This window comes from Denticeps clupeoides, chromosome 6 (assembly GCF_900700375.1).
Source record: "Denticeps clupeoides chromosome 6, fDenClu1.1, whole genome shotgun sequence".
Lineage (NCBI taxonomy): Eukaryota > Metazoa > Chordata > Actinopteri > Clupeiformes > Denticipitidae > Denticeps > Denticeps clupeoides.
The window spans coordinates 14,215,335-14,241,235 of record NC_041712.1 but is presented as its reverse complement, the minus strand read 5'-3'; the positions used below and the strand labels follow the sequence as shown (position 1 = coordinate 14,241,235).

Sequence of the window (25,901 nt, the reverse complement as noted above, 5' to 3'; positions counted from 1 at the left end):
TAAAAGTGTGTGTGTATATACACACACACACACTTTTAATGTATACATATACTATTTATATATTCATATAAAACATGTAATGTTTTGTAAAAATGTGCAGTGAAGAAAAGAACTGAAAACTTTCATCCTCGTTTTGGATTTTTCCTTGTATAATAGTGGTGGCAGGCAGAAGCCTGTAAAGAAAATGTTCCATGAACAGGCCTGGGAAGACTTGGGACTGTAAAATACGTGCTATGTGATCATGATAGCCACGGAGGATTGTAAGTTGATCTGGATCAGTCTGCTAAATGTTATAAATGATCAATATACTGACAATATACTGTATGTGTGTGGCAGGTAAAATGCAGTGTGGCTTGAAGAACGCTGGTCTTTCCAAAGCCAGGTTAAGGATAGGAGTACAGTGTCACTTCTGTGTGTTATTGTGTTCTGAAGTGTTATTTGGTAGCGAGGTGGTCACCCTACAAACCCATTTTGCAACAAAGTCATGGCTTTTTTACTTTTCTGAAATTTTCAGGATCTGTCCAAGTAGTTTATTTAAGTAATGCAGCAGCACGACTAATCTTCAACCTTCCCAAATTCTCCCACACCACCCCTCTGCTACGCTCCCTCCACTGGCTCCCAGTAGCTGCACGCATCAGGTTCAAAATACTGATGCTGGCCTACAAAGCCAAACATGGTGTAGCACCATCCTACCTCACAGCCCTTATTACACCTCGCACTGCACCTCGTATACTCCGAGCCTCCAGTACTGCTCGCCTGGTCCCCCCATCTCTGAAGGTAAAAGGAAAACACTCATCTAGACTCTTCTCCGTCTTGGCCCCTCGGTGGTGGAATGAATTTCCCCTCGAGGTCAGAAAAGCTCAGTCACTGAGCACTTTCAAACGGCAGCTTAAGACCTTCCTCTTTAAAGAATATTTAGATTAAATTGTAATTTTCTTGTTGTCGAACTTGTGTACAGAATCTACAACAGAGTGAATAAAATAGATGTTTTCATAGTTGGGGGTCCTAGTGAACTGGAATTGATCTCTTCATCGATGGTAACTTAAGCACGTTGTAAGTCGCTCTGGATAAGGGCGTCTGCCAAATGCCGCAAATGTAAATGTAAGTACATGCATGATTTCGTGATGGAGTTGTTAATCAGGAGCCTTTCCTGAATGATTTGAGGATGAGATTAAGACAAAAAGTAATCTGACACTATCTCACTTTCTTAATGTGATCATTTTGAACTGTTTGATCATTTAATTTATTCGCACCAGCCACAAATCCATATATCTTGTTCAATATGATATCAGGTGATATTGGAACCATACAGACAGTGGTATATGTATGGGCAGTGGTGGCAGGAAGCGGCCCCGTAATCAGAAGGTTGCCGGTTCGAATCCTGATCCGCCAAGGTGCCACTGAGGTGCCACTGAGCAAAGCACCGTCCCCACACACTGCATTGTGTGCTGTGACAATCACTTCACTTTACCTTTACATATTATTTTATATTTAATAATTAGTAATGCAATGTAGAGTAGGCATGATAGAAGAAAACAGGTCACAGGTCCAAACCCCACTTAACCCTGAGTGTCTCCAGGGGGACTGTCCCTGTAACTACTGGTGTAACAAAAGTCATGACGTGCAAGTATCTCACGTGACAAACCCTGAGCGGTTTCCGCGCCCTCCGCTTCACCTGGCGAGAGTTTTAAACGCGTCTGACGTCATCGACCTCTTGTGGGCGTGGCGTGTAGGCGGGTAGTCCCCCCCCCCCCCCCCCCACAGCTCTTCGTCGGCTCGGGATTCCCTCTTAAAGACTCCGTGGCAGCGCGGAGGATCGGCGCCGACGAGGACACAGGAGAACCGGGTTCTCTCCGAACTTGTGCTTCAGTTGGGAACAGGTGAGTGTCGCTGTGGATGGCGGGAACGTGTGTTGGTATTTTTTGAGTGTGTGTTTGATGGGACTGAATGGGTTACAGGGTAATGATAAATACTGTAAATGTAAATGGGTAAATTTACTCAAATTATCTGTATTGTGGGTTTCTTTGAAAAAAACCCCACTAAAATAAGTTTAAAAAAATGTACTTTTATTTTCTTCTTTATAAATACATACTAACTCCGTCTGTCTTGAAGAAAGGGCTCTTCATGATGCTTCATTTTAATGAGAGGCAACGTTGTCATGTTCATGTGTCACTTGCTGTCACTTGCTGACAGGCCGGGACCATGGCGCCCACCCTCGCCACCGCGTTTGCCCGCCGCTGGTGGATGGCCGTGACGGCCATCGTTGAGAATCTGCTCTTCTCTGCTGTGCTGCTGGGCTGGGGCTCTCTCCTCATCATGCTCAAGTCTGAGGGCTTCTACTCCTACATGTGCAGTGAACCCTGTAAGAACCACACCTACACAAACAAGTTAAATAGCCCAGGCCTAGTCTTGGGACCCAGTTCTGTTTCAAGTTTAATAAAAAAAAAAAAAAAAAAACGAACATTGACGAAATGTCAAGGACGTCCATACATAAAAATGACATGTAGGCTTCTATAAAGAGATGGCCCTTGTGTTCAGACTGTGTGGAAGGTTTTAAAAACTTCTCTGGAATGTGTTGTCCACTGGACCTGACAGCTTTATTTATGCCCCCAGGATCCCCTCCTCTTTTGGGACAAAGGGGCTCTTTTTAAGGCCACGTCGAAGTTTTAATCGCAGTCGAATGCCAGAGTGTGTAGAGGGACTTTTTGAAAAAGGGAACTGAGATAACGAGCTGAGGTCACCTTACAGGACGGTGCATAAATTAAAGCCCCCCGCCCGGGTGTTTTTTAGTCTGCACTGAGCCAGAAGTAAAAACTGAAATGCAAGTGAATGTTGTTCAGAGATTGCGAGGAAAGTGCTGACTTGTTTGTCCTCCTCCCATTGATTAATTGACCAGACAAGAGGCCTGCAGCACGTCGCAAATGAGGGTGTAAAGACGTTGCTCCTTTTCAGCCGCGACTCTCGGTTCACGCCTTGCCTTTTGTGTGTGGGGGATGAGCGCTTGGATTTGAATCTGAATCGCTCCGAGTGGGGCCCGTTTTAACACAAAGGTGGGATTGAAGGAAACAATTGGCTTTGGCAGGTCACCCAGGTAGAAATGGGCCTCCCTCTTCTTACTTGCCGGGAGTTTTAGTGATTCTTATCTTCAGGTTGGCTTCTGGTAACAGTGTACTGTTCGGCGTGTAACAGTATTAAGATGTGTTGTTCCTGAAGAAACTGAGGCGACATTGGTGGTTGTACATCCGTTGTGGGGTTACCAGTAACTGGAGTGTATTAGCAGTGGTCAGTGTGTATTGCTTTGTGCTTTGTGCTGTGTTTGTTCTGCTGTGGTGTTCTATCTCCTATCTTTGGTTCAATATGTCCCATTTTGATTAAGTAATTATCCAAGCGGGTCCATTGTCCAGCATCTGCGGAATTCCAGATGAAGTCGACGCTTTTATTGCTGACCACAGCCAGTCTGAAAGTCCACTGATAAACAAGACCGCCGGGCTGGTTTCGCCATATGCTCAGGAAGCGGAGGAGTCCAGCATGTGATTAGAGATGAAGGTCCTTATCATGGAGCATCCATTTATTTCCACATCGTGCTGGCTGTATTTTAGCATGAGACCACTGCAAATAAGAATCATTCACTGTCCTAAATATAATACAATTCCCCCTTTTCAATATAAATTACACACATGCTAAAAATCATATTTCAGGTGTCCAAAGAACATTACTGTGTTCTTTGCTATAATCCTGAAGGCATGATGCAGACACTTTTCATGCTGTATCAAATTTGGGCCAGTATAGTATGTCCTCTCATTAGCCTCAATACCTTTGAAATAGAGCCCAGTGTACATGGTTAAAAGATTCTTGTACAACTCTGTTTCTAGAAAGGGCTGGAATGAAACAAATGCAGGACAACATCCTTGATTTATGAAAGTATTTTTCAATCCCAGTAGGCGTGGTGTAGTGTGGTTTCCTTCACATATCAAATTTGATGAATGAACAACCTTCAGAAATTTTGGGCTGAGGTCAAGTCAGTTCAAGAAAGTCCAGTTTAATATTTACAATTGAAAGTAGTTACAAAAAGAATGCCTGTAACCATAAACCCCAAGCGAATAAAACTTTTATCAAAACTGGACCTTATCAATGGAATTAATGGTGGTAAAACCAGTAAGTACTTTATTGTCATTTGTACAGATCACAATGAAATTCTTACTTGAGTACCATCTCTACAGACATATAGGACGTCTAACAGGACACACAAAACATAGTAGTGCAACAATACCAAAAAAACGGAATATGTAAAAAATATTTATAAAATAAATAAGTAGGTACGTAAAGGCTGCGTAACATAGTAAGTTACATAACATAAAGTATCAGTGCCATGTATAGTGTTGGTGAAAGAATTTTTATTGCCTAGAAAAGCCTCACAAAAGCCTCACATGTGAGGCTGCCGGATCATCTGTTTTATTCTGCTGTTCTTCAGCCTTTCTTATCTTTCTGGGTGTGTCCGCCGATAGCGGAGGCCTCGGGACCGGTTGATGAAGAGGGCTTTTCCCTCCTGGCTCTTTTCACTGTGCAGTCCGCTGTAGCCACATTCACGTGTTGGCCCACCCGTGGTTGCCATGTCCTTATTGTCCCCTTCCAAGAATCTGCCTGTTCGCTCGTGGTTGTTAAGTGCGTCACAGCCACCCTGAACGTGCACGTGTGTTTGTGTGGGGTGAGCTCTTGGAGTGAATCTACAGTACATCAAACACATTTTTTAGGGACTCGAGTTCAATGAAAACAGATTTATCACCTCTGTACCTGTCCTGCTACTAGGCATTGTATCAGATGTACTTCCCGGTCCCCATTTCATTAACTTTTTAATCTACAGCGCATGGCTTGAAAATTAATTTACAGTTCATTATTACTTCTTTTATGATTGCTACACTATAAATTGCCTTGTTCCAGGACAGCGTGTTTAACTGATAAAAGGTTGGCAGTCTTTTCTGTGGCCTTATCTTCTCTGCTCGTATCTGAGTTTTCATTCTGCTCGTGTCATGAATGCTCATGTAAAATTGTGCATTTATAGCCCTCCAAAGGTCTGTTGTTAAAGAACAGCTAGGTCTACCTTTTCCCATGTTGCAGGCCATATGTATTTCTTTCTTTCAGTTTCTTTTTAAGGAAGTGTGAAGGTGAAATTATGTCTGTCTTTGAATGTCCTTATGAATGTAAATCTGAACATTTGTGGTTGCTTTTCACTGGAAGTCTCTGGGAAAGTATTTAGTTGTAATAAGCTGTCAAACCTGATCCAGCCTATCAGAACTCTCTATTTTAGATTTTAGATTGGGTCGTGTCAGTCATGTAGAGGTCTGTACACGTGTGGCAGTGAACCTGGCGCCTCTGTGATGACAGACGGTCACGTGACTCGTGTATCTCGCTTCTGTGCCCCTCCTGCATCGCTCGAGGTTTTTTGCACCTCCTCATCAAATTTCTCACTCATTCCATCCATGGTCTCAGCAAAAAGCCTGCCGCTCAAGACAGCATTTGGACCCGTATTACACGTCCACTTCCTAGCAGATACTTATTCTGTAGATGTGAGCCCTTCAGAAGTCTATCGTTGAATCGTTGAATCAGAACCCAATTAATCTTTTCTCTGATAAGAGGGAAGTGGTGGCCTAGCGGTTAAGGAAGCGGCACCGTAATCGGAAGGTTGCTGTTTCGAATCCCGAGACTCCAAGGCACCACTGAGGTGCCACCGAGCAAAAGCACAGTCTCCCCACCATCTGCTCCCCGGGGCGCAATCACTTCACTTTCACAAGATGCTTCCACAAGATTCTCAACCTCCATCTCTCATCTCCTGCAGCCAACAGCTCGATCCTCAACCTGACTTTGACCTCTACTCCGCTGGGTGCGGAGAAGGACGAAGAATATGTAGATTATTACGATCAGGACGGGGTGGAGGTGCGTCCGCTGGCCAAGGTGGAGGACAACCTGCGCATGAATGGCTGGCTGATCTGCAAGGAGCAGGACGAGATGCTGAACATGGCCTTCACCATGGGCTCCTTCCTGCTCAGTGCCATCACACTGCCTCTTGGCATCATCATGGACAAATATGGGCCACGCAAGTTGAGGCTGCTTGGCAGGTGGGCAGCTCTCTGTTCACATGAATGAACAAATGCACACATACTCTATATATATATTATTAACAGAATGATGACTTAACATTATTTATTACTTGAGACACAAAGTTCTGATGCATAGGCTTGATTCAGATGATTTCTTGCATCTTCATTGCAGTGCCTGTTTTGCTCTCTCCTGTGTTCTGATTGCATATGGAGCCTACAATCCAAATGGTAAGAATTCCAGCATCCTGTGCTGATGTGATATAAAGATTACATGTGAATCCACCCGGTGTATCTTTCGCATACGTCTGTGATTCAGTCGTCTGAATTTTCCCTTTCAGAGCTCTCTGTCCTCATCTTCATTGCCCTGACGTTTAACGGCTTCGGTGGAATGTGTTTGACCTTCACTTCTCTCACTGTGAGTATGCACTGCCTCACATTCAGTTAAACACTAAACCTAGAGTAGTGAGATTTGGTGGATATTGTCAAGGTGCTACATCAGATGAAGTGCATCAGGAATGTTTGCCAGTCATAATTTCCGATCAGAATGATTGAATTAATGTGTTTTTGGTCCCCCATCATGCATGAGAAGGGGAGCACTGCACTTGTATGTTATATATTGATGGGATTGATTTATCCAAGAAGAGAAATTATGGTTCATGAGAGCTGTCAGTCATCACCATAGGCTCCTCCTATTTTAAACATCATTATAGTTTGTCTTCTGGGTTTCAGAAATAATTACAGACACACATAAAAAAAAACTTCATATATCAATAGGAAACAGGGTGGTAGTAGCCTAGTGGGTTAGACACTCGCCTGTGAACCAGGAGACCCAGGTTCAAATCCCACTTACTACCATTGTGTCCCTGAGCAAGACACTTAATCCTAAATTGCTCCAGGGAGACTGTCCCTGTAACTACTGGTTGTAAGTCGCTCTGGATAAGGGCGTCTGATAAATGCTGTAAATGTAAATGAAACACTCTCCACAAGTTTATTATAGCTACACGAAATTGGGACTGTCTTTATAATCATAGAAAAAAGTTTGATAAACCAAGGTCTCTAAATGAGAGGGGTTTGAACCTTGTGGCTATAAATGTATTGTAGACATATATATGAATTGAGATAATATAAACAATAAACTTCTAAATTACTTTATTTATCATATGCTGTTGTATGATACTGGATGTGAACTTCCCTTCATGCTCTCTCTGAGCACCACTGAGCCTTTTATGTTTGTCTATTGTGCCGTTCTCTGTGCTGTACTCTCCATTAAGAGGGAGAGGCATTTGGCTCTTGTCCCTGTTCCCTCTGTCCTCATTTTTAGCTTCTCTTTCCCAGCTCCATGTCCCAGTGCACATAGGGATGGCCTCATAGGTCAGTAGAAAGACAGAATTGAAGGAGAGCGAAACTGACCTGGTTATTAGACCCAAGCTCACTTTTTTAGAATGTTGCAAATTAATGACTAAGGATGATTTTACACCCAAAATGTGTGACAGATATATCTGAAGTAAAAAGGGTTTGTAGAAAGGCTGTATGCTCACGGCGGTATTAAAGTGTGGTTCAGGGGAAGGAAGCTGAGCAGCACCTGCATGGGTGCAGCAGGTTAATGATTAGTCCGATTCCAGGGATCATTTCTCCCATTTTCTGCTGAGTCGATCATGCCTGGCCTTTAGGGTGCTGGGTGTGCCGAACGGATGGAAAAGGTGTGGGTTCGCGAGTTCAAGAGTGGCCTGAGGAGTTGTGTAATCGTGAAATAGAGCAGCTGATCTGTGAAAAAACTTAGACAGGTGATCACTGCCATCATCAATTGCTGGTGTACATGTACCTAAGATTGCATGCCCTGTCGGTAATGTTCAGGATACCAAAGGTTCCATATTCCCTTATAAATAGAGGACGCTGCCCTTGAGTTTGTGCATTTTCACACCAGTGGCCTTGTATAACAGCAAACTGGCTGGAGGGCCACTTGTGGAGAGCCAAGTGACATACTGCAGATACTGATGAGCGGTTCCACTCATCCCAAGCTTAATGAGAAGTAATGAGGGGGTGACAACTTTGCTGGACATTCATGGGCTTAGAGAGAGGGGGGTGTTCATTCCTTTTTTTCCTCGCTGAGTGAGTGGGAAAAATAGCAAAAGAGGGAAACAGCAGTTTTGTATTTTGTCTCAGATTGTGTCTGAGTGAGAAGATTTTTTTTTTTATAAAAGTGAATCAGTCTTTTAATTTTGTTCTCGACCCAAATGTTTTCATCATTCTTTTACTGTTAGTTGCCACCAGTTCTTTTTCCAGTTTGTAGCCCCCAAAACTCAAACTCACTTCACTTCACGAACTCTACTGATTCTATCAGCACTTCTGCTCCAAGTCAGCCCACTTCCAACTCTAGTGAACTAATGATAATGTAATGACACAGAATGTACTTAGATGATCAAATGTTGAAGTGTCATGGAATTTATGGCGGTACAGAGTTAAGAAGCCTAAAAAAAGATAAACAATTTTGAGCTTCTTAATGTGAACAAAACCCATTGAATAATAACTTTGTGTTATTTGCTGTCTGATGCCACAAAGTCAGGAACTGACTCCGGAGGGAGTACTCTTTTGCTGTGTGTGTGTTCCCAATAACCTTGACCGTGTGCAGCTGTGTGAAAGTGAAGTGATTGTCATTGTGAAACACTGCAGCACAGCACGCGGTGCACACAATGAAATGTGTCCTCTGCTTTTAACCATCACCCTTGGTGTGCAGTAGGCAGCCAAGACAGGTGATTGGGGAGCAGTGTGTGGGGACCGTTCTTTGCTCAGTGGCTCCTCAGTGGCACCTTGTGATTTAAGGATCAATTTCCTTACCCGCAAGGCCACCTTTGCCCAAAAATGTATCATTGCGTGAATCTGTTATGTGTATCAAACCCCTGTTTGTTACAAGCCATTCGAGTATGTCCATCTGTCCACCACAATGCTGTGATAACAAAAATTTCATCATTTTTATTCTGATAAATGGCATTTAATTATATTTACATGTTCACTTGTAAAAAAAAAAACTTCAGACCCCAGCCGCATTTATTTCTATGGGTGGAGGACAAATTTCTGTTTTATTGTAAATTCTTCATTTTGGTGCAAAATGAACCAAACAATAGATTATGTGCTGTCATCCAGATGCCAGATCGCTGTTACTGCTGTGCATTCGAACCCTGATGACACCACTGACAGGATTTTTAGACACACTGACTGTTGTTCTTTTCTCCTAGTTGCCCAACATGTTTGGAGACCTTCGCTCTACATTCATTGCCCTCATGATTGGTTCATATGCCTCCTCAGCTGTAACCTTTCCTGGTGTTAAGGTACCTTATTCAATGGTTAACTTCCTAACCTATGTACATACATACTGCATGTTCTGATGTTACAGTATACAGCTTTTTCTTCTTTGTGGTTGTACTTTAAGCCATGAAGAAGGCTTTTAGTTAGAAAACACGGAGAGGAACACCACATTTTATATTTTGAAAACAGCATCACGTCATCATAAGTATCTCTCCTCAGGTGATTTATGATCTGGGTGTGTCTTTCATCACCATCCTGCTAGTGTGGGCAGCCTGCGCTGGGCTTGTTTTCTTCAACTGCTTCTTTAACTGGCCTCTGGAGCCCTTCCCCGGACCGGAGGACATGGACTACACGTAAGACGTCCCGTTCTCACATACACGTGCATGACGATTGAATGCACTTCCCTGCTTATGCATTCATGTGGATTATGTGGTTAAGGATTAAATATTCATGTGGATTATTCATTTCCAGTGTTTACATTTCATGATTAATGTTTCCTTCTTTAACGTGCACAGTAAATGCCGTTGTATTCGAATGCACAGCTAAACAACAGTTTTAACAAGAGTGGCATCCTTGCCTCTCTCCAGCGTCAAGATCAAGTTCAGCTGGTTGGGTTTCGACCACAAAATCACAGGAAAACAGTTTTACCAGCAAGTCACCACCGTTGGGCGCCGACTCAGTACAGGAAATGCTCTCAAGCCTAAAGAGATGGCCACAAAGGAGGGCCTCTGTCTCTCCACGATGGACCTGGAGGTGCAGTGCAAGGCCAAGGAAGAAAGTAAGTAGCAGTAATCCTGCTTCTACACACGCGGCTTTAATGCATAACTGCACTATGACAGTAACTGGTAACGAACTGGTACAGGCCAGAGTAGAATGTTCAGAATGTTCTTTTTTTCCAGCTCAGTCCTTCATGAAGAGCATCTTCAGCCCTCTCTTCCTCCTCTCTCTGGTGACAATGTGTGTCACCCAGCTGCGTCTCATCTTCTACATGGGGGCCATGAACAACATTTTGGAGTCTCTCAGTGGGGGAGATCTCAGCACAGGTGTGTCTTGTTTAGTGGAAATCTCCCCTCTTCAACATCTCGCTTGTATGTGTGATGGTCCGATCCGCATCGGCATGGAAGAAGTAGAGTGTAGAGCGGGACTGTGAGAGGTTGAGGGTTAGCTACACTAACTCTTTCTCCACCTCTGTGTTTACAGTGGAGAGAATGGAAATGGGTAAGATCTATCTCGAGCAGTTCTAGAGTAGCATCCTGGACCCGTCGTCACTCATTGCTTACACTAGGCTGTGCTATCAGCAGCCACACTGTAACCTTGCAGCAAAGAACAGCTCCTGCTACTGTATCTAGCTATTAACCAATGGGTAGTCATTAACTATTGGGGAAAGTTAATTATTGCACATCTTAATCACTCTCTCTCTTGTTCTCTCTCAGTGAGCCTGTACACATCTATTTTTGGTGTGATGCAGCTCCTTTGTCTCATGACCACTCCAGTCATTGGTCAGATCATGGACTGGAAACTCAAGGAGTGTGAAGATGCAGATGCCATTGAGAAGGAAGCCATGAAGTGAGTGATTTAATTGTAGTATACAGTCTAATCTAATCTAATATAATTATGATTGTGTCAGGCGTGGAAATTATGTATTTTTATTTAATTTAAGAGGTGAAGGTCTTATTGCTTATTTTCTCCAGAGAGGAACCACAACCCAAACGCAGAGACAGGCAGATTCAGAAGGTCACAAATGCCACACGAGCTTTTGTCTTCACCAACATCCTCCTCGTGGGCTTTGGAGTCACCTGCCTTATTCCTAACCTCCCTCTACAGGTGTGTTGAAGGGTTTTGTCTTAACCGGGCAAGATTTCATTGTGATGTGAGCCATCACTGCCCTCTAGTGGTCCGGGTGTCTAGTCTCACGTTCATTCTTGACCTTCGTCTTTAGATGCTGTCCTTTGTCCTGCACACCATAGTCAGAGGGTTTATCCACTCAGCGATTGGTGGCCTTTATGCTGCTGTGTGAGTGTAGTTTTGGGATATGATCATCATTTTATTTCCTAAGCACATGCAGTAGTGGCGCAGCTTAACTCTCCCTGTTTCTCCACAGCTATCCATCTTCTCAGTTTGGTAGTTTGACAGGGATGCAGTCTCTGGTGAGCGCTGTGTTTGCGCTGCTCCAGCAGCCGCTGTTCATGGCCATGATGGGACCACTTGAAGGAGACCCCACCTGGGTATGTACAGTCTCCTGTCACTCGCGGCTATAAACACACAAGGCTAGAAGAAATAGTCTCATGAAGTTCCATTTCGTTCCTCAACACAACAATATAGGGTTAATGATCAATGAGCTTATTAATGTCATTGTCAGTGTGGTTGATTAAAATTTGAACTTGTCGTACAGGTAAATGTAGGATTGCTGGGCCTCAGCTTCCTGGGTTTCCTGCTTCCTCTCTACCTGCTGTGTTTCCGCAAGCAGCTCAAACAGAAGAGGAAAGACCGGGAGAACAATGCCAAAATCTACATCAAGATCAACGGCAGCAATAAGCCAGAGGCCTTTGTGTAAAGAGCGAGAAGAAAGGCCTTCAGTGATATTTCTGGCAGTTCCATACTGGTAATAACGTTTCATGTGTGTTGTTTCCAAATGGACCTGGGGACTCTCGGAAAACATGGAAAACATTTTAACTTTCAGAGTTACAGGGAGAGAGTTTTGTCCATGGCCACAACAGTCTATTGTAGTCATCATTGCCCCTTTAATGATGGCAGAACACCTTCTGGTCTCCAGAAATGCAGTGTTTTCCTGTTAAATGCCCTCTTACAGGCTGGTGTGTCAGCAGATCTCTTACTCTATTGCTTTCATTGCAAGACTTTTACGAACATCTGAAAATATATTGAAACCAGCTCCACTGTTTATAGTGGTTCAATTTTAAATTATGGGGCTAAATAATTGCAGAATATAAATGAATACATGCGTGGCTTAAAAAGCCCTGAAGTAGGGTTTATTAGTACATCTCTTTAAAAAGTACAGATTATTATTTGGGAGCAAAAAGGGAATGTTGTGGTTCTCAGATGGATTTTATCTGCAGTCGCAGGCTCCTGCCTTGTCCGTATATGGCTTAAAAACCTATTCCTGAAGTTCTTACGCAGAACCCATGTCTTATGCTGTCAGGCGGACTTGATGGTCTCTATATGACATAAAATCTTTAATATTATAGTACGTGTTTAGGTATCATTTATCATGTTAGGTATGTGGATGCATTGTAGTGTATGGTAAGTTATAATGTCGCTTGTTATGGCTATTTGTAAACCACTTGTATGCATGAAATTTTGTAAATATTTTTTACTCCTGAAAAATGGCGTGCATGTTATGTTTATAAATAAATGTGGCATTACTGGGTCGAACCCCGTGCGCTCTGCTTTTTCTTACCATTTCATGATACACTTGATTTGCGAAAGTAACTCATTAGCAGTAAGACTGATGTATTTAAGAAGCAGCCACTGCTCATTAACGACTGCTGACCATGTCATAAGAATATAAAGTTAAATTAGAAGGTGTCTAAGAAGGAACATTCTGCCGAGGGAACATAGCTTGTATTTATATAAACTTTACATATAAGTAACATGTAAATTACATTACTACAGTTCAGGTTTAAAAAGCACATACAGTACAGGCCAAATGTTTGGACACACCTTCTCATTCAATGTGTTTTCTTTATTTTCATGACCATTTACATTGGAAGATTGTCACATGAGGAGTTATGTACAAAAAAATGTGAAATAACTGAAAACATGTTATAAATTCTAGTTTCTTCTAAATAGCCGCCCTTTGCTCTGATTACTGCTTTGTACACTCTTGGCATTCTCTCGATGAGCTTCAAGAGGTCGTCACCTGAAATGGTTTTCCAACAGTCTTGAAGGAGTTCCCAGAGGTGTTTAGCACTTGTTGGTCCAGCTCACCCCAAACCATCTCTACTGGGTTCAGGACTGTGCAGGCCAGGTCTCCACTTTTTGTTAAGTACATAACTCCACATTCATAGTTCATTCATAGTTTTCATGCCTTCAGTGAGAATCTACTAATGCAAATGGTTATGAAAATAAAGAAAACACATTGAATGAGAAGGTGTGCCCAAACTTTTGGCCTGTGCTGTATGTTACATTTAACTGGACCATTCCTGTTCTGCTAAATGACCTAAATAAGTGACATGTTGGGACGTTCGATCAAAATACGCAAAGACAACTGAACAGCCTCCGCCAGCGTTGTTCGTAAAAGGAAACGATGTTTTCGGGGGCGGGGGGTCGTGAGGACGCCGCATAAACGGATTACGTCCGCTGCCGGATGCAGATGTGCTGCTTTTAATCATCCGCGCTTTCACGTTACATAACTCCGAGCGGACTCCGTGTGGCCCTCCGCGGAGGTCCCCGGCGCTTATTAGCGTTGTGACGTCACCCGACGTCCCGTGTCACGGCGCTACAGTTGTGGTTGCCGCGACGACGCCGCGCCCCCCTCGGCCCTGATCAGGAAGTGAATTGGTGGAAAATTGGAAAAGCGGAGCTGGGATGACATAGGAGCGGCACCAGCGGAACCGACGGACGGCTCGATCACCGACCCGGAGCAGCGCCGACCGCCTCCTTCCCCACGCAAGCGTTCCGCGGACCTGCGAAGGGCGGGAGGAGAAGAAGAGGAGGAGGAGGAGAAGAAGAAGAAGAAGCAGAGGAGAGAGAGAGAGAGAGAGGAAAGATGCTCATCAAAGAATTGTAAGTGCGCTGCGGCCGCCGATATTAGCGAACTTCCGAGCCCCCGTTACGATGCAGGATGGTGGTTGATGTCCCCTGTCCCCGCGGCGGGGGAACGCCGTGTCCTGCGCGGCGGGCGACACTCCGACGTAAAGGACGCGGCGCGGCTCGGGCTGCAGGTCGAACGCTTCATCTCTCCGTGTGGAGGGACCTTAATCCCGCCGACGTTCATTATGAAGATGGTCCCTGGACGTGATATTGTCGTTTTAAAGGGACATCTGAAGCGGAGGCTTCGACGCGTGTAACTCGAGCGCGGCCGCATGATTAATGTATACCGGTCACCCAGGCTCCGCTATTTCTGCACAGCCTCGATCATTTCATTTTTTTAATATATATGTCAAATTATATATATAATTAATCTAATTAATATCATTTTTGAGGCGGGGGGGGGGGGCGATTTTTCGTCGCATCTCGACGCGACAGGACCGGTTTGGGGGTCACGGTGCGCAAACGCCGGTTTGGGGGTCACGGTGCGCGGCGAACAGCCGCCCTCGTCGCCGTCGAAACCGAGGCGCGCGCGAAGTCGGGGACACGCCGCCGTCCGCGGCCCCGGTGCTGAACCCACGAGTCGCTCTCCATGGTGCCTCCACGGCGCATGGTGCGGTGACGCAGGGCTGCGTGAAGGCGCCGTCTCTTGCGTCACAGGCCGACGTCACGCTCGGCGACGTCCTGGCCAGTTTTATTGTGGATTTATGGTGACCTCTTAGCTCTCATAGTGACCTCGCCGCTCTTCTGTCACCGTGTTACATTTTGTCCAAGCATGGTAGCAGCTGGCAGACTTACAGTACTCATTTTCTAGGTTTACGATGGAAGCCATTTAAAAACTATTTGGATGTCCCCCCCGACTTCATATTTTCCGAGTGCTTCTCCGGTGCAGTGCTCAACGGAATTTTACTGTTGGCGAGCAGTTGGCGATCAGCAGGAGAATTCATTAGAACCCGGGCCTGCCCGCCGAACGCAGGGCGCTGCTTTGTCCCTCCAACGGCATCACAGGACAGATCTGGCATTTATAATGCAAGAGCTGGCGTCGGTGTCACAGATGAGCAGCAGGACACCCGATCTACTGTAGTGGCCTACTGGGTGATGAAAGAGCCTGGCTGCCCAGGAAGTCAAGGTGACTTGTGCCGCCACCACCGCTGCCCGCTGAAGCTCCGCGCCTTCCTCCTCACCGTTCGAATAACGGCCGCCAACAGATGAAGGGAAAACGACCGGAGCCACGGCAGAGCGCTCTGTGCCACAGGAGAGATGAAGAGTGAGGAGAGGTTGGCTGAGGCCGCGGCGAGCCGCCGGTGTTGTCTTTCAGCCATTGAGCATTAGTTAAATATGCAGGCCGCAAAGAATGAGTTATAAGGGGAGCGACTGGGCCCGCGAGATGTTTCTTTCTTCTCCTTTTTATTGTCTCTCTTCAGCTGTGTTGAGATGCACCTGGCCATGGCGAGGCAACCTGCTGCAGTAAACTGAACTGAGAGAGAGAGAGAGAGAGAGAGAGAGAGCAAAACCTTCACACTCGGAGGTCACTTTGACACCGCTTGTGCTTTTCAAGACTGTGGAAGCAATTTATTTTTAGACAGGGGAAGATAAAATGCTTGATGTTGGTCAGGGAGAAAGATCATCTATCGATGTTGAGAATTCATTGTGAAGGGTGACCACGTTGCCCAGATCATTTGGATATAAATGAACACGCAAAGGAACTGGGAGGGTATTACGCTGTTTCTGGGCTGAAGACGCTTCTCCAAGTCAGCTGGGACAGAATGTTCCGTCTGGAAGATGAAGTCAAAAGACACTGTGGGCCTTCATATAAGACATAGCATGTTGGGGACATTTGAGAGTGTAAGGTTTCTTAAAAGGAAGCACTGATAATCTATCTGCATGTTAAAAAACACTGACACGACTTCCTGTTTGCATCAAACACTGTAGCTGGTGAATGGCGTTGATTACGTCATTTGTTCACTTCTAAACGCTGCTCTGCTCCTCATCCCGCCTCTCTCCTCCTCATTTGCATTTAAAGCTACAGACACCGAAATGGGGAAAACTCATTGTGTGACTTAACACAAACTTTAAGTTCTGTGTGCAATTTTGGACAATTGAGGGCTAAAACACGCCAGACACATTATGTGGCACATTTATGGAAAGGGGGGGCATCTTTTTTTATATTTGTCGCCATAAATCCTGCATTGTTAGTGGAAGCCTGTGTGATAAGTTATGTATTGTTTCGATGTTGAGCGTGTGCCCGCGGTGAAAACAGCCTACTTGGCATCTGCAAGCAAACAGGAGGCCAAAAAAAAAAGACCCTATTACTCACACGTGCTCAGGTCAGGAGCTTGTGTTGAGCTCCATGTTCAGCGCCAATGTTTCAATGCAAAAAAATAAAAGGTTCATAAAAATGAAATAAAATCAGATGGAGCAGATTTCTTTCATAGATCGTCATTGTGATTTTTTTTTCAGGGGATGGTTCTAATTTTTCTCTCTCTTTCTTTTTTATTGCAGTCGAGTGATTCTGCCCATTTCCGTGGAAGAGGTAAGTGGTGAATCCTTTTTATTAGGCCCGGTCTGTGGGAAGAGCGTCAGTGGAGTGATTCTCGAGCTGTGATTGCTGTGATTATTACGGAGCCGGGATAGGCTGTCGTAAGGCAGTTCGGTCAGCTGTGCGTCTTCCACGTGCGTTTTCCCCGCCCTTCTAGTCATTCTATAGGTTTTGCAATTATAAAGGTTTTGCAATACATTCTCAATGACCTGCAGTCCAATGATCCGTTTGGCCTGAACTGTGCTCCCTATCGCTAGCGCTACCAGAAACCCCAGAGGCGGATTAAGCTGGTTAACTTTCGCTCAGCACACGGCGTAAAAAGCGACTAGACCAAGCCTGGGATCGGAATTTAGGCTCAGAAGGTGCAGGGAGAGCTCCTCAGCAGTAACGGAGAAGTCGTGCATTTTTCTGGACCACAAGTTTATGCCGTTGCCAAGGTCACCCGAGCCTCTTCGTTCTTCCAGTACCATGTAGATTTATTTCATCTGCTCTCTGAAGTCATATTGCATTCCATGATAGCCTTTTTCTATTCTTAGTATCCATTCATTCATCCCGGGAGAATGATGGGTAACGCTAAAGCTTCCTCTAGGGAAGAGACACGGCTCTTTAGTACACCCCACACCGGAGGCCATATGCTCAATTTGGGGGTGAAAGCCTTTAATTGCCCTGAGGGGTCATGCCCGGGATGCCAGCCTCAAGCCCCAGACTGTATCCACGGGCCGCTCCTTGTAAGTCAATCATTTGGTTTGTCTTTCGGGCGTGGTGTCAGTAAGCGCCTGTCAGTCTGTAAGACTATCTGCTTGTCAGACAAGTGAGCGGGTCATCAGTGAGCCAGTCCACAAGTCAGCTGACGGCTTGGGCCGGCCCACATTTGCAGAATGAGTGGATTTGTGTCTTTTTTTTGTCGTTGTGAACATTTTGACTGGATTTCCCTGTCAGCAGTTTATCTGTCTCACACACACACACACACACACACACACACACACATGAATGCACACACGTATTTGCTTTGACACCAGTAAAATGTCTGTTCTTTCACTTGGTTCTCACTCAGCTAAAAACACAAAATACACTGCAACTTCCTGTCTCTTATTCTCTGACATTTTGTGGGTCCCATGCACTCAATTTCAATGTATTTTTTGATTTCACTTATTATTTGAGACAACATGATTATGATTGTGTGTGTTTGTGTGTGTCTAATGTATTTGTCGCGGTCCATGCCCTGCAGAGTGAATGGGCTAATGTGTGACGCTGTGCTGCAGACTGGCACTGTGGGGAGATCACGCACCTGCTTTCCTGCGCTGCGATTGGCTGGTGGGTGTAGGTGGCGACAGAGCTGTGCGTGACGATGCTGTGCTGCAGAGTTCCCGTCAGCAGAGTGGCGTGGAAAGCGGGGGCGGGCTCACTGTGATGCAGGCAATTACGTAGACAAACCAGATCTCTCTGTTCCATTTGAGGTCATATGCAACATACAAATGTATGTTATCCTTTCATGTTTTTTCTGCTTGAGTCTCCATGTCAGCATGCTAAAAATAAAGCAACTGATGTCCACAAGCCCATCTCTGCAAAGCCCACAGCTGCAAAGCCTTACCTATTTCTGGCCAAAATATGCATAAACAGAATAAACACAAATTGCACTGTATTTTATGAAATTAAATGTGAGCTTGCATCACACTTGCATTGCCTTGTGCCATGAGTCAGGGGAATTATGGGTAGCTCTCCTTTATGGTTGCTTGGGGTTCGGTAGAGTGCCAGAGCATGGGTAATATTGACCTGTAATCTCCATTGGTGTGCTCGTGTGTGTGCGCGCATGACTGATATATTTATAGATTAATCATTGTACCAGAAAGTGTTTATTGGTATTTATTCCATGTAGTCACTGCATTACTAAAATACACCTTGATAAAGAGGAGGTGTGAAAGTGTGTCCTCTGCTTTTAACCCATCACCCTTAGTGTTAGTGTAATGTTTTTCATTTTGCTTAGAGCAGGGTTCCGGTGTTGGCAGTGATAAAACTGGCTAGAACATAGAAGACTGGTTAAAGCTATTTTTAAAATGGTAAGATGCAAGGACAGCGAATGTTAGGTAGCTTGTTGTAAACACACGCACAAACAGGGCATCTGCTGGTGCAAAATCTCATTCAAAGCGATATGATGCATGAACAATAAATCACTTCTGGGTTTTAAAATGTCAGCAACACTAATAGTTCACAAAGTTCATTGTAACGATAAATAACATTATTTCGTTTTTTCTAGAATTTTCATTATTTGTTACATTCTGAACATTCTGAACCATTCTGAGAAATTCTCATTAAGTTCTTAATGAGTTCTTAAAGTCTCGTTTTCTCTGTGTGTGTATAAGGGTGGCTGTTTTTTTTTTTTTTTTTTATAGTCCCACAGCGTTGTGAAAGAAGCAATTGTGCTGTGTTGAGTCAGACACAGAGAACTCCAATTAATGACGCGAGTACAAAGGGACTGAAAGATGACAGCAGACACTCTGTTTTGCACATTCTCTGACTTGCATGAACAATCTTGTAATTTGCCAAATGATCTTTTGATTTGTGTATGCACATGATCACCAGTCTCTCTGACCGGTTTTGCTTATTCCTGATGGTGGGATTCCATAGTGTGGGGAACAACATGCGTTTTCTCTTCAGATTATGGCTGTGATGAGAAATCAACATATTCACTCAATGAAACCCTAACCCTACTCCTAGGTATGTAACCAGTAGAGTTGGGTTAGAAGACACCTAAACTACAGTGCATTCTATTCATTTGGAGCTAGCTATTATTGTAAACGGTCACTCTATGATTATGATCATTTCTCCTCATCGTCCATGCCAACATCATTAGCATGCTCAGACATTTACACGTTGAACATTGTTGCTCACTGCCGCTCGTGGCACACATGCACAGGTCCAAATCACTTACCTAGGAGTCATGGGTTTTGGGAGAGCATGTGCTTTCCAAATTTTCTCCTTGATTAACAATGCACATTTTTACAATTAACAATTAGCAAGCAATGGATCAAGATAAATGATGATAAATGATACATTTATCAAAATCCATCATGTCTGTCAGTCTGTTTGAATATGAATGGACGGCCAAACAGCAACCAGAGTGTAAACTTGTAGTGGCTGAACATTAAACCAGAAGCTCCAGTGTCCCCAGGTGCTGACAGCCACTTACGCTGTGTGAACAGGGCTGGCTGCTTAGACAGCAGAAGCCAAGCGGAAGTCAGCCACATTCATAAATCAAGGTTTCCTGTGTCTATTCTGGGCACACATCTTGCAGAAAGCATCTCTGATGTTGGTAGACCGTGACACTCCGTGTTCCCTCATTGTTTCAGTATCAGGTAGGGCAGCTGTACTCAGTGGCTGAGGCCAGTAAGAATGAGACGGGAGGAGGAGAAGGGGTGGAGGTACTGAAGAACGAACCCTACGAGAAGGATGGAGAGAAGGGCCAGTACACACACAAGATCTACCACCTGCAGAGGTAAACGTCTTGCAAAAAATGATTTACTGATTTAAGGAAACACTGCAGACATCAAGATACTTGCATTTGTCCACAGGTAATGAATCAGGGAAGCATAGTTTGTATAGAAAAAGGTGCAAAGGTTGGTAGCAGCCTAGTGGGATAGCTCGTTGTCTATGATACCAGAAGCCCACAAAGCCATAGGTTCAAACCTGACCACTGTGTCCCTGAGCAAGACATTTAACCCTGAGTTGCTCCAGGGGGACTGTCCCCCTGATCGTAATACGCTCTGGAGAAGAATTTCTGATAAATGCCATAAATAGGATTTATTTCAGATTAAACTGCTCTTCAGCATATCTTCTCACTAGTCTTCCTCACCCTGCCTCTGTTTTTCAGTAAAGTACCCTCGTTTGTAAGAATGCTTGCTCCAGCGTCAGCTCTCAACATCCACGAGAAAGCCTGGAACGCCTACCCCTACTGCCGCACGGGTACGAAATCACATGTGCACCACCACTGGCTGATATATGTTCACCGCGGTTTTGTTAACGGCGTGCTGCAGAACAACGCTGGTCTCTACTGACAAATGTCCAAGTCATGCTCACCTACGTCATTCACACACATTCAGATCAAACACATTTTTACTGCCCCCCCCCCCTCCCCCTGCTGCAGTTAGAAGGTGTTAAATAATTTACTGATGGTGCAGAAAGGCAGAGTGGAGTTACAGCACCTCACAGCACACAGCATTCTCTCTCTCTCTCTCTCTCTTTCTCACAGCATTCTCTCTCCCTCTCTGTTTTATTTCTTTTGCCCTTCCTTCTTCCTGCAGTCATCACTGTAAGTACTGGACTTGCCTACACTTTTGTTTGTCAGTACATACTCACAGATACATTAATAATGTGGTAACTGCACACAATCTGCCAGTGACTGTTGTGATGCATGTTTGGCGGCTCTTCTTCTCTCAGAATGAGTACATGAAAGAGAACTTCCTCATTAAGATTGAGACGTGGCATAAACCAGACATGGGACAGCAGGATAATGTGAGTGGGTGACATTCCATCAATGCAATGTGCTTAAAGCAATTTAGATTTAAATAATATTTTTTGTGTTCACGTATTTAAATAATATGTCAATAACGTAATGGTGCACATTTATTTTAGAGCATTTTGAGCTTATGTTCAATTTTCTGCATGTGCCATATGGCTGCACTGCTTTTTTAGGTGCATGGACTGGACCCAGACACCTGGAAGAAGGTTGAAGTGGTGTATATCGACATCGCAGACAGAAATCAAGTAGAGCCCAAGGTCAGGTTGCTGCTCGCCCCACATTTCAGGGTGTACTGTTTAGATGGGTAACATTCTTAATCATGGCAAATCAGGGTAGATCAATATTGCAAGTAGTCTCTGAGACAGCTCAGGGGTCTCAAGCTCTTAAGCAGCCGTTCATTCACTTAGCTGGCAGGAAATTGCCATCACCTTGTAAGAACATTTATGTAGAAATATATTACATGGCATAACACCAGGACTGCCGATAGATTTATGTAGCTATATATCATATAGCATAGCCTTCATGCAGATCATTGACAGATTCTTTGATCCATTTGCCATTCTCTTAGACTGTTGCACAATGCACAAGCCAGTCCCTGGCAGGGCAAAATATTCCACATCAGTCCAGGACGATGGGGACAACTTATATAGGGAGCCCTAAGACAGCGGCATGAGCAGTGTGAGTTATTTTCACTTTGTTAATGCTGACTGCAGGACTATAAGCCGGAGGAGGATCCAACAAAGTATAAGTCGGTGAAGACCGGGCGAGGGCCCCTGGGGCCGGACTGGAAGGTAGTCAAAATGTGCTTTTCACATCGTAGGTCCCATTTTTATGGAAGTGTTTAATGGAATGTCAGTAATGCTTCTCCTAAATGTCACTCATGTTACATTGTCTGTAGCTGTGCGTGTATATGAGTTCAGCTTTATTTTAATCCGTGCTTGCTGTCCCAGTGACCACATGAAACACGCTGTGATGACAGTGTGAACATTCTTACAATACGTACCCCATAGTTGCACTTGTTGGGCTAATATGCACGTTTATGTTCATCTAGAAAGAGCTGCCTAAAAAAACAGACTGCCCACACATGTGTGCCTACAAGCTGGTCACCGTCAAGTTCAAGTGGTGGGGTCTGCAGAACAAAGTAGAGAACTTCATTCAGAAGGTAAGAGTTTAATTGTACTCCATGTGTCTGTGTGTGTTTTAGCGAGGACCTGCTTGTCCTTATTGGGAAATGCTTATTAGTTACACATGCATAATACATATGTTGTATTTTCATTACCCTACGTCCTCAGGGCAATATATTGCAAAGTAATGTGTATTGATGCGTACATATTTATCCTATTGCATTCCCAGCAGCCTTATCTTCCCGGCAGCTTTACATTTGCAGCCATGTAAAAATCAATATGTAGTTATTTCACCTAATATGTATCATGTATTATAAATGTTAATGTATTAATACATTCAATTTGTGGTCTCAAACTTTTTGACCGTTGTTATTGCATGAATAAATTATTATATAGTGCATGCTGTTTATTTTGCCGTAGTGAAATAATAAAATGTTTCTCCTAGTGGACAGGTGCTAACATTACAGATTTCAAATCTCAGATGATTTTAACAAATGAAGAAGGCAATTAATCAGATTGATCAAATTTTTTTTGTTAATGTTACGGCAATAGTATAATGCACTGTGGATTATCTCCATGTCAACACACTGGCTTTATCTTGTAGCCTATAGGGTTGTAATCTTTAATTGTTCCTCTTGCTCTTTCTCTCTGATAGCAAGAGAAACGCTTGTTCACCAACTTCCACCGGCAGCTTTTCTGCTGGATCGACAGATGGATTGAGCTCAATATGGAAGACATCCGTCGAATGGAGGAAGAAACCAGGAAGGAGCTTGATGAGGTAAGAGATTATCAAGAGAAAACAGGTTATTCAGCAGGAAGTAATCCACGACACTGCATGCTGTAAAGCATTTTCATGGACAACGTGAAACAGCATAAAGGAAACGGGGTTCGGTTTACAGTTGAAGCAAAATATGTAAGTGGATTTTTAGTAGCTCACAGCTCAGGGCATCCAGTGTTGCATATACTAGGGCTTGGTGTGAAATGTATTACCCTCATCTTATGCAGATGCGAGTGAAGGACCCAGTGAAAGGAATGGTGGCCCTTGAGGACTGAACCTAGTCTACTACGACTGCTGGTGCACTAACGCCGGTAAAGACTATTAACACTCACAAACCACACATATTCGGTCACAAAGCAAAAAAAAAAGATTATTTATCAATCTACTGTATGCAGTGTATGAAAACTGAATGGAGAACTGGGCGGTGGCTTCTGCGCCCCCATCCCGGTGCGCCGGGCGCACACACCCACCTCATTCACTCACACGCGCACGCCTACGAGCAATTTAGAGTCACCAATCCTGAGGAGGATTGGAGGAGATCTTTGCCAACACGGGGAGAGCGTGCAGAGGGAAATGATATCTTGTTAAACGTCACATCCACTTCCTTCCCTACAAGGATGAGTTCCCTCGAAGCAACGGGGTTAAATCCAGACACACAATGGCATTAAGTTGTATTCAAACCTATGGCTTTGAATTCTAATCATATGTATGAGGTGCAATCCCTGAAAGAGCACTGTTCAGCAGCCATTTAATCATCCCAGGTTTACTTACTCCGTCTCTCGCTCTCTTACAGACCAGACCTGTACCATACACACCAGCGGCGCTGCCTTCCTTAGTCACACTGACAGAAAACAAGACAACTTGGCCCAAAACCCCCTTCCTCCTGTGACCTGATTGGTACAGTTCACCGCAGGTGGCTCTTCCACCGCCTGTCTATACATGTATTGATGCACTTCAAAAGGTTTAAAAATGCCCTATAAACAGAGTTACGTGATGCTACAAGTAGCAAACATTTAGGACTTTTTTTTTTTTTCTGTGTTCAAAATATTACCTAATTTATAAAGATGTGTCCTGGATTCATTTATAAAGGTTTGCGTTGTCTGTACATACCGTATATATAGAAATAAATGGGAAAATGAACTACCATAGAAGATGTATAAACAGGGTTTTTAAAAAGTCTCTTAAGACCTCAATGTATGATTTACTGGACCAAGCTGAATCTCCTCAGTGTTACATCCCCATCAGACTTTTCTTTACTTTTTCCTTAATGTTGCTGGCTGATCGTTCTTATTGCCTGGGTGGTTGGGGAAATGATCATGTGAATTGGTGTTAGTGTGCGTGTGTGTGTGTGTGTGTATGTGTATGTGAGTAAGATGTATGGGAAAATTGGAAGGACGAAAAAATTGTATTTAACATATTCTTCCGGCCTACGCTCCTGGTTTCCTTGCTAAACGTTTGCAAACCTGCTCAGTGTAAGACGGGAGGAGAAAGTATTTTTGTGTTGTTGTTTTCTTGTTTGTTTGTGTTCCGTAATTTGTGTTACTGTGCACATTTTCAACTTGTTTGGTCCAATGTTTTTGAAGCATTCCCAACGAGTGCAATAATCAAGTCGGACTATACAGCTGTTTTTCTCGCCTTTGGAAAACCATTAAAATGAATTGTGAATTGTGGACAGCACACTTTCCTCATTTACACCTTATCAGCTTATGAAGAAACGTGACGATTCTGATCATATAATATCCAGGTCATGCAAACCAACGGGCTGCGTCTCATTAATGGGAATGAGACGCAGGACGTGGCCAGGACGTGGTCTCCGCTCCCTCTCGTCTATGAGAACCCTAAATCCGTGTTGGGGCGCTAGGTGGGGGTCTCTCTCTGTCTTTCTCGACGTCATCACACGGGTCATGGTCACTTCGGTAATGGATAAGGACCGGTTCATCCGGACGTTAGCAATAACTAACTTCGCTATCCCGCCCGCCGACCCCTTCGCACTTTTCATCTTCTCTCAGAACTTCCCGTCGGCGACGGTCACATCCGCACCTCACCTCACCTCACCTCACCTCACCCCGGACGCTGTATAAAATCCATATGCAATATTGCCAACGCTCTCGACATTCCTCACTCTGCAAGATCACGTAGGTCTAGTCTGTATTCAGCCGTACGTTATATAGGAACACACACAACCGTATAGGATTAGCTGTCCTGCCAAATAGCAGCTTGTCGATCCCGTCACTCGGAAACCCATCATTCCCCGCGAGATGAGAAGGACCCCGTTACTGCATCGCTGCTTGTGTCGCACGTCCGGCTTTGCTGGTTAGGTTGCCGGAGAGATTGCCGCTGTGGTGAACGGTCCAAAGTTCTGCTGTTTGTTGCAATAAACGCTACACTGGCACGCCCCGGCCAGAGAACCCCCGTCAGCCATGGGGGGGTTCAGTGGTGCTGCGCGGTGACTGGTGCACTAATCCCCGTCCTCCTGCTCTCCCGGTATTTGGCAGGGTGGTGAACGAACAGACGAACAAATATATATCTATATATATATATACATATATACATAGACTTCTTTCGAATGTTGTCGTACCCGTGTCGTAAGTCTCTGAGCCGTGCAGACGGAACGCTCTCGGCCAGCGCCCGCACCGAGGCCCGATGTGGCTTGTCTGGTGGAGGTGACAAGATGGGTCGCGGTTTCAGGCGCTGCTCCCGTTTATTGTCGGGGTGTAGGAATTTAAAACTTTCTTTCTGACCCCAATGTCCTTCTCCCTGGTCACCATTTTTTTGTTTG

At 44.4% G+C, this 25,901-nt stretch overlaps 2 protein-coding genes across 4 annotated transcripts; both read left to right on the top strand.

The window, feature by feature from the left end:
- Positions 1-1,757: 1,757 nt before the first annotated feature.
- On the top strand, positions 1,758-12,788 carry slc43a2b (solute carrier family 43 member 2b). Of its 2 annotated transcripts, XM_028983663.1 has the most exons (15): positions 1,758-1,880; positions 2,194-2,362; positions 5,834-6,113; positions 6,268-6,323; positions 6,434-6,510; positions 9,329-9,421; positions 9,618-9,751; positions 9,986-10,176; positions 10,298-10,441; positions 10,599-10,616; positions 10,832-10,964; positions 11,090-11,222; positions 11,338-11,411; positions 11,500-11,623; positions 11,791-12,788. In XM_028983663.1, exons 2-15 carry the CDS (start codon positions 2,203-2,205, stop codon positions 11,950-11,952), a joined length of 1,779 nt encoding a protein of 592 aa, XP_028839496.1. In that variant the 5' UTR covers positions 1,758-1,880; positions 2,194-2,202; the 3' UTR covers positions 11,953-12,788. The 2 variants fall into 2 exon arrangements, with proteins under 2 accessions (XP_028839496.1, XP_028839497.1); XM_028983664.1 differs by lacking the exon at positions 10,599-10,616.
- A 1,009-nt stretch (positions 12,789-13,797) lies between these two features.
- Positions 13,798-24,792, top strand: pitpnab (phosphatidylinositol transfer protein, alpha b). 2 transcript variants are annotated; one of them, XM_028984183.1, is made up of 12 exons: positions 13,798-14,141; positions 16,668-16,698; positions 20,052-20,197; positions 20,573-20,664; positions 21,003-21,010; positions 21,139-21,213; positions 21,394-21,477; positions 21,934-22,011; positions 22,272-22,382; positions 23,000-23,122; positions 23,350-23,433; positions 23,916-24,792. In XM_028984183.1, the coding sequence occupies exons 1-11, from the start codon at positions 14,125-14,127 to the stop codon at positions 23,395-23,397; spliced, it is 813 nt and encodes a 270-aa protein (XP_028840016.1). In that variant the 5' UTR covers positions 13,798-14,124; the 3' UTR covers positions 23,398-23,433; positions 23,916-24,792. The 2 variants fall into 2 exon arrangements, with proteins under 2 accessions (XP_028840016.1, XP_028840017.1); XM_028984184.1 differs by lacking the exons at positions 13,798-14,141; positions 16,668-16,698 and adding an exon at positions 18,483-18,761.
- Positions 24,793-25,901: the final 1,109 nt, after the last annotated feature.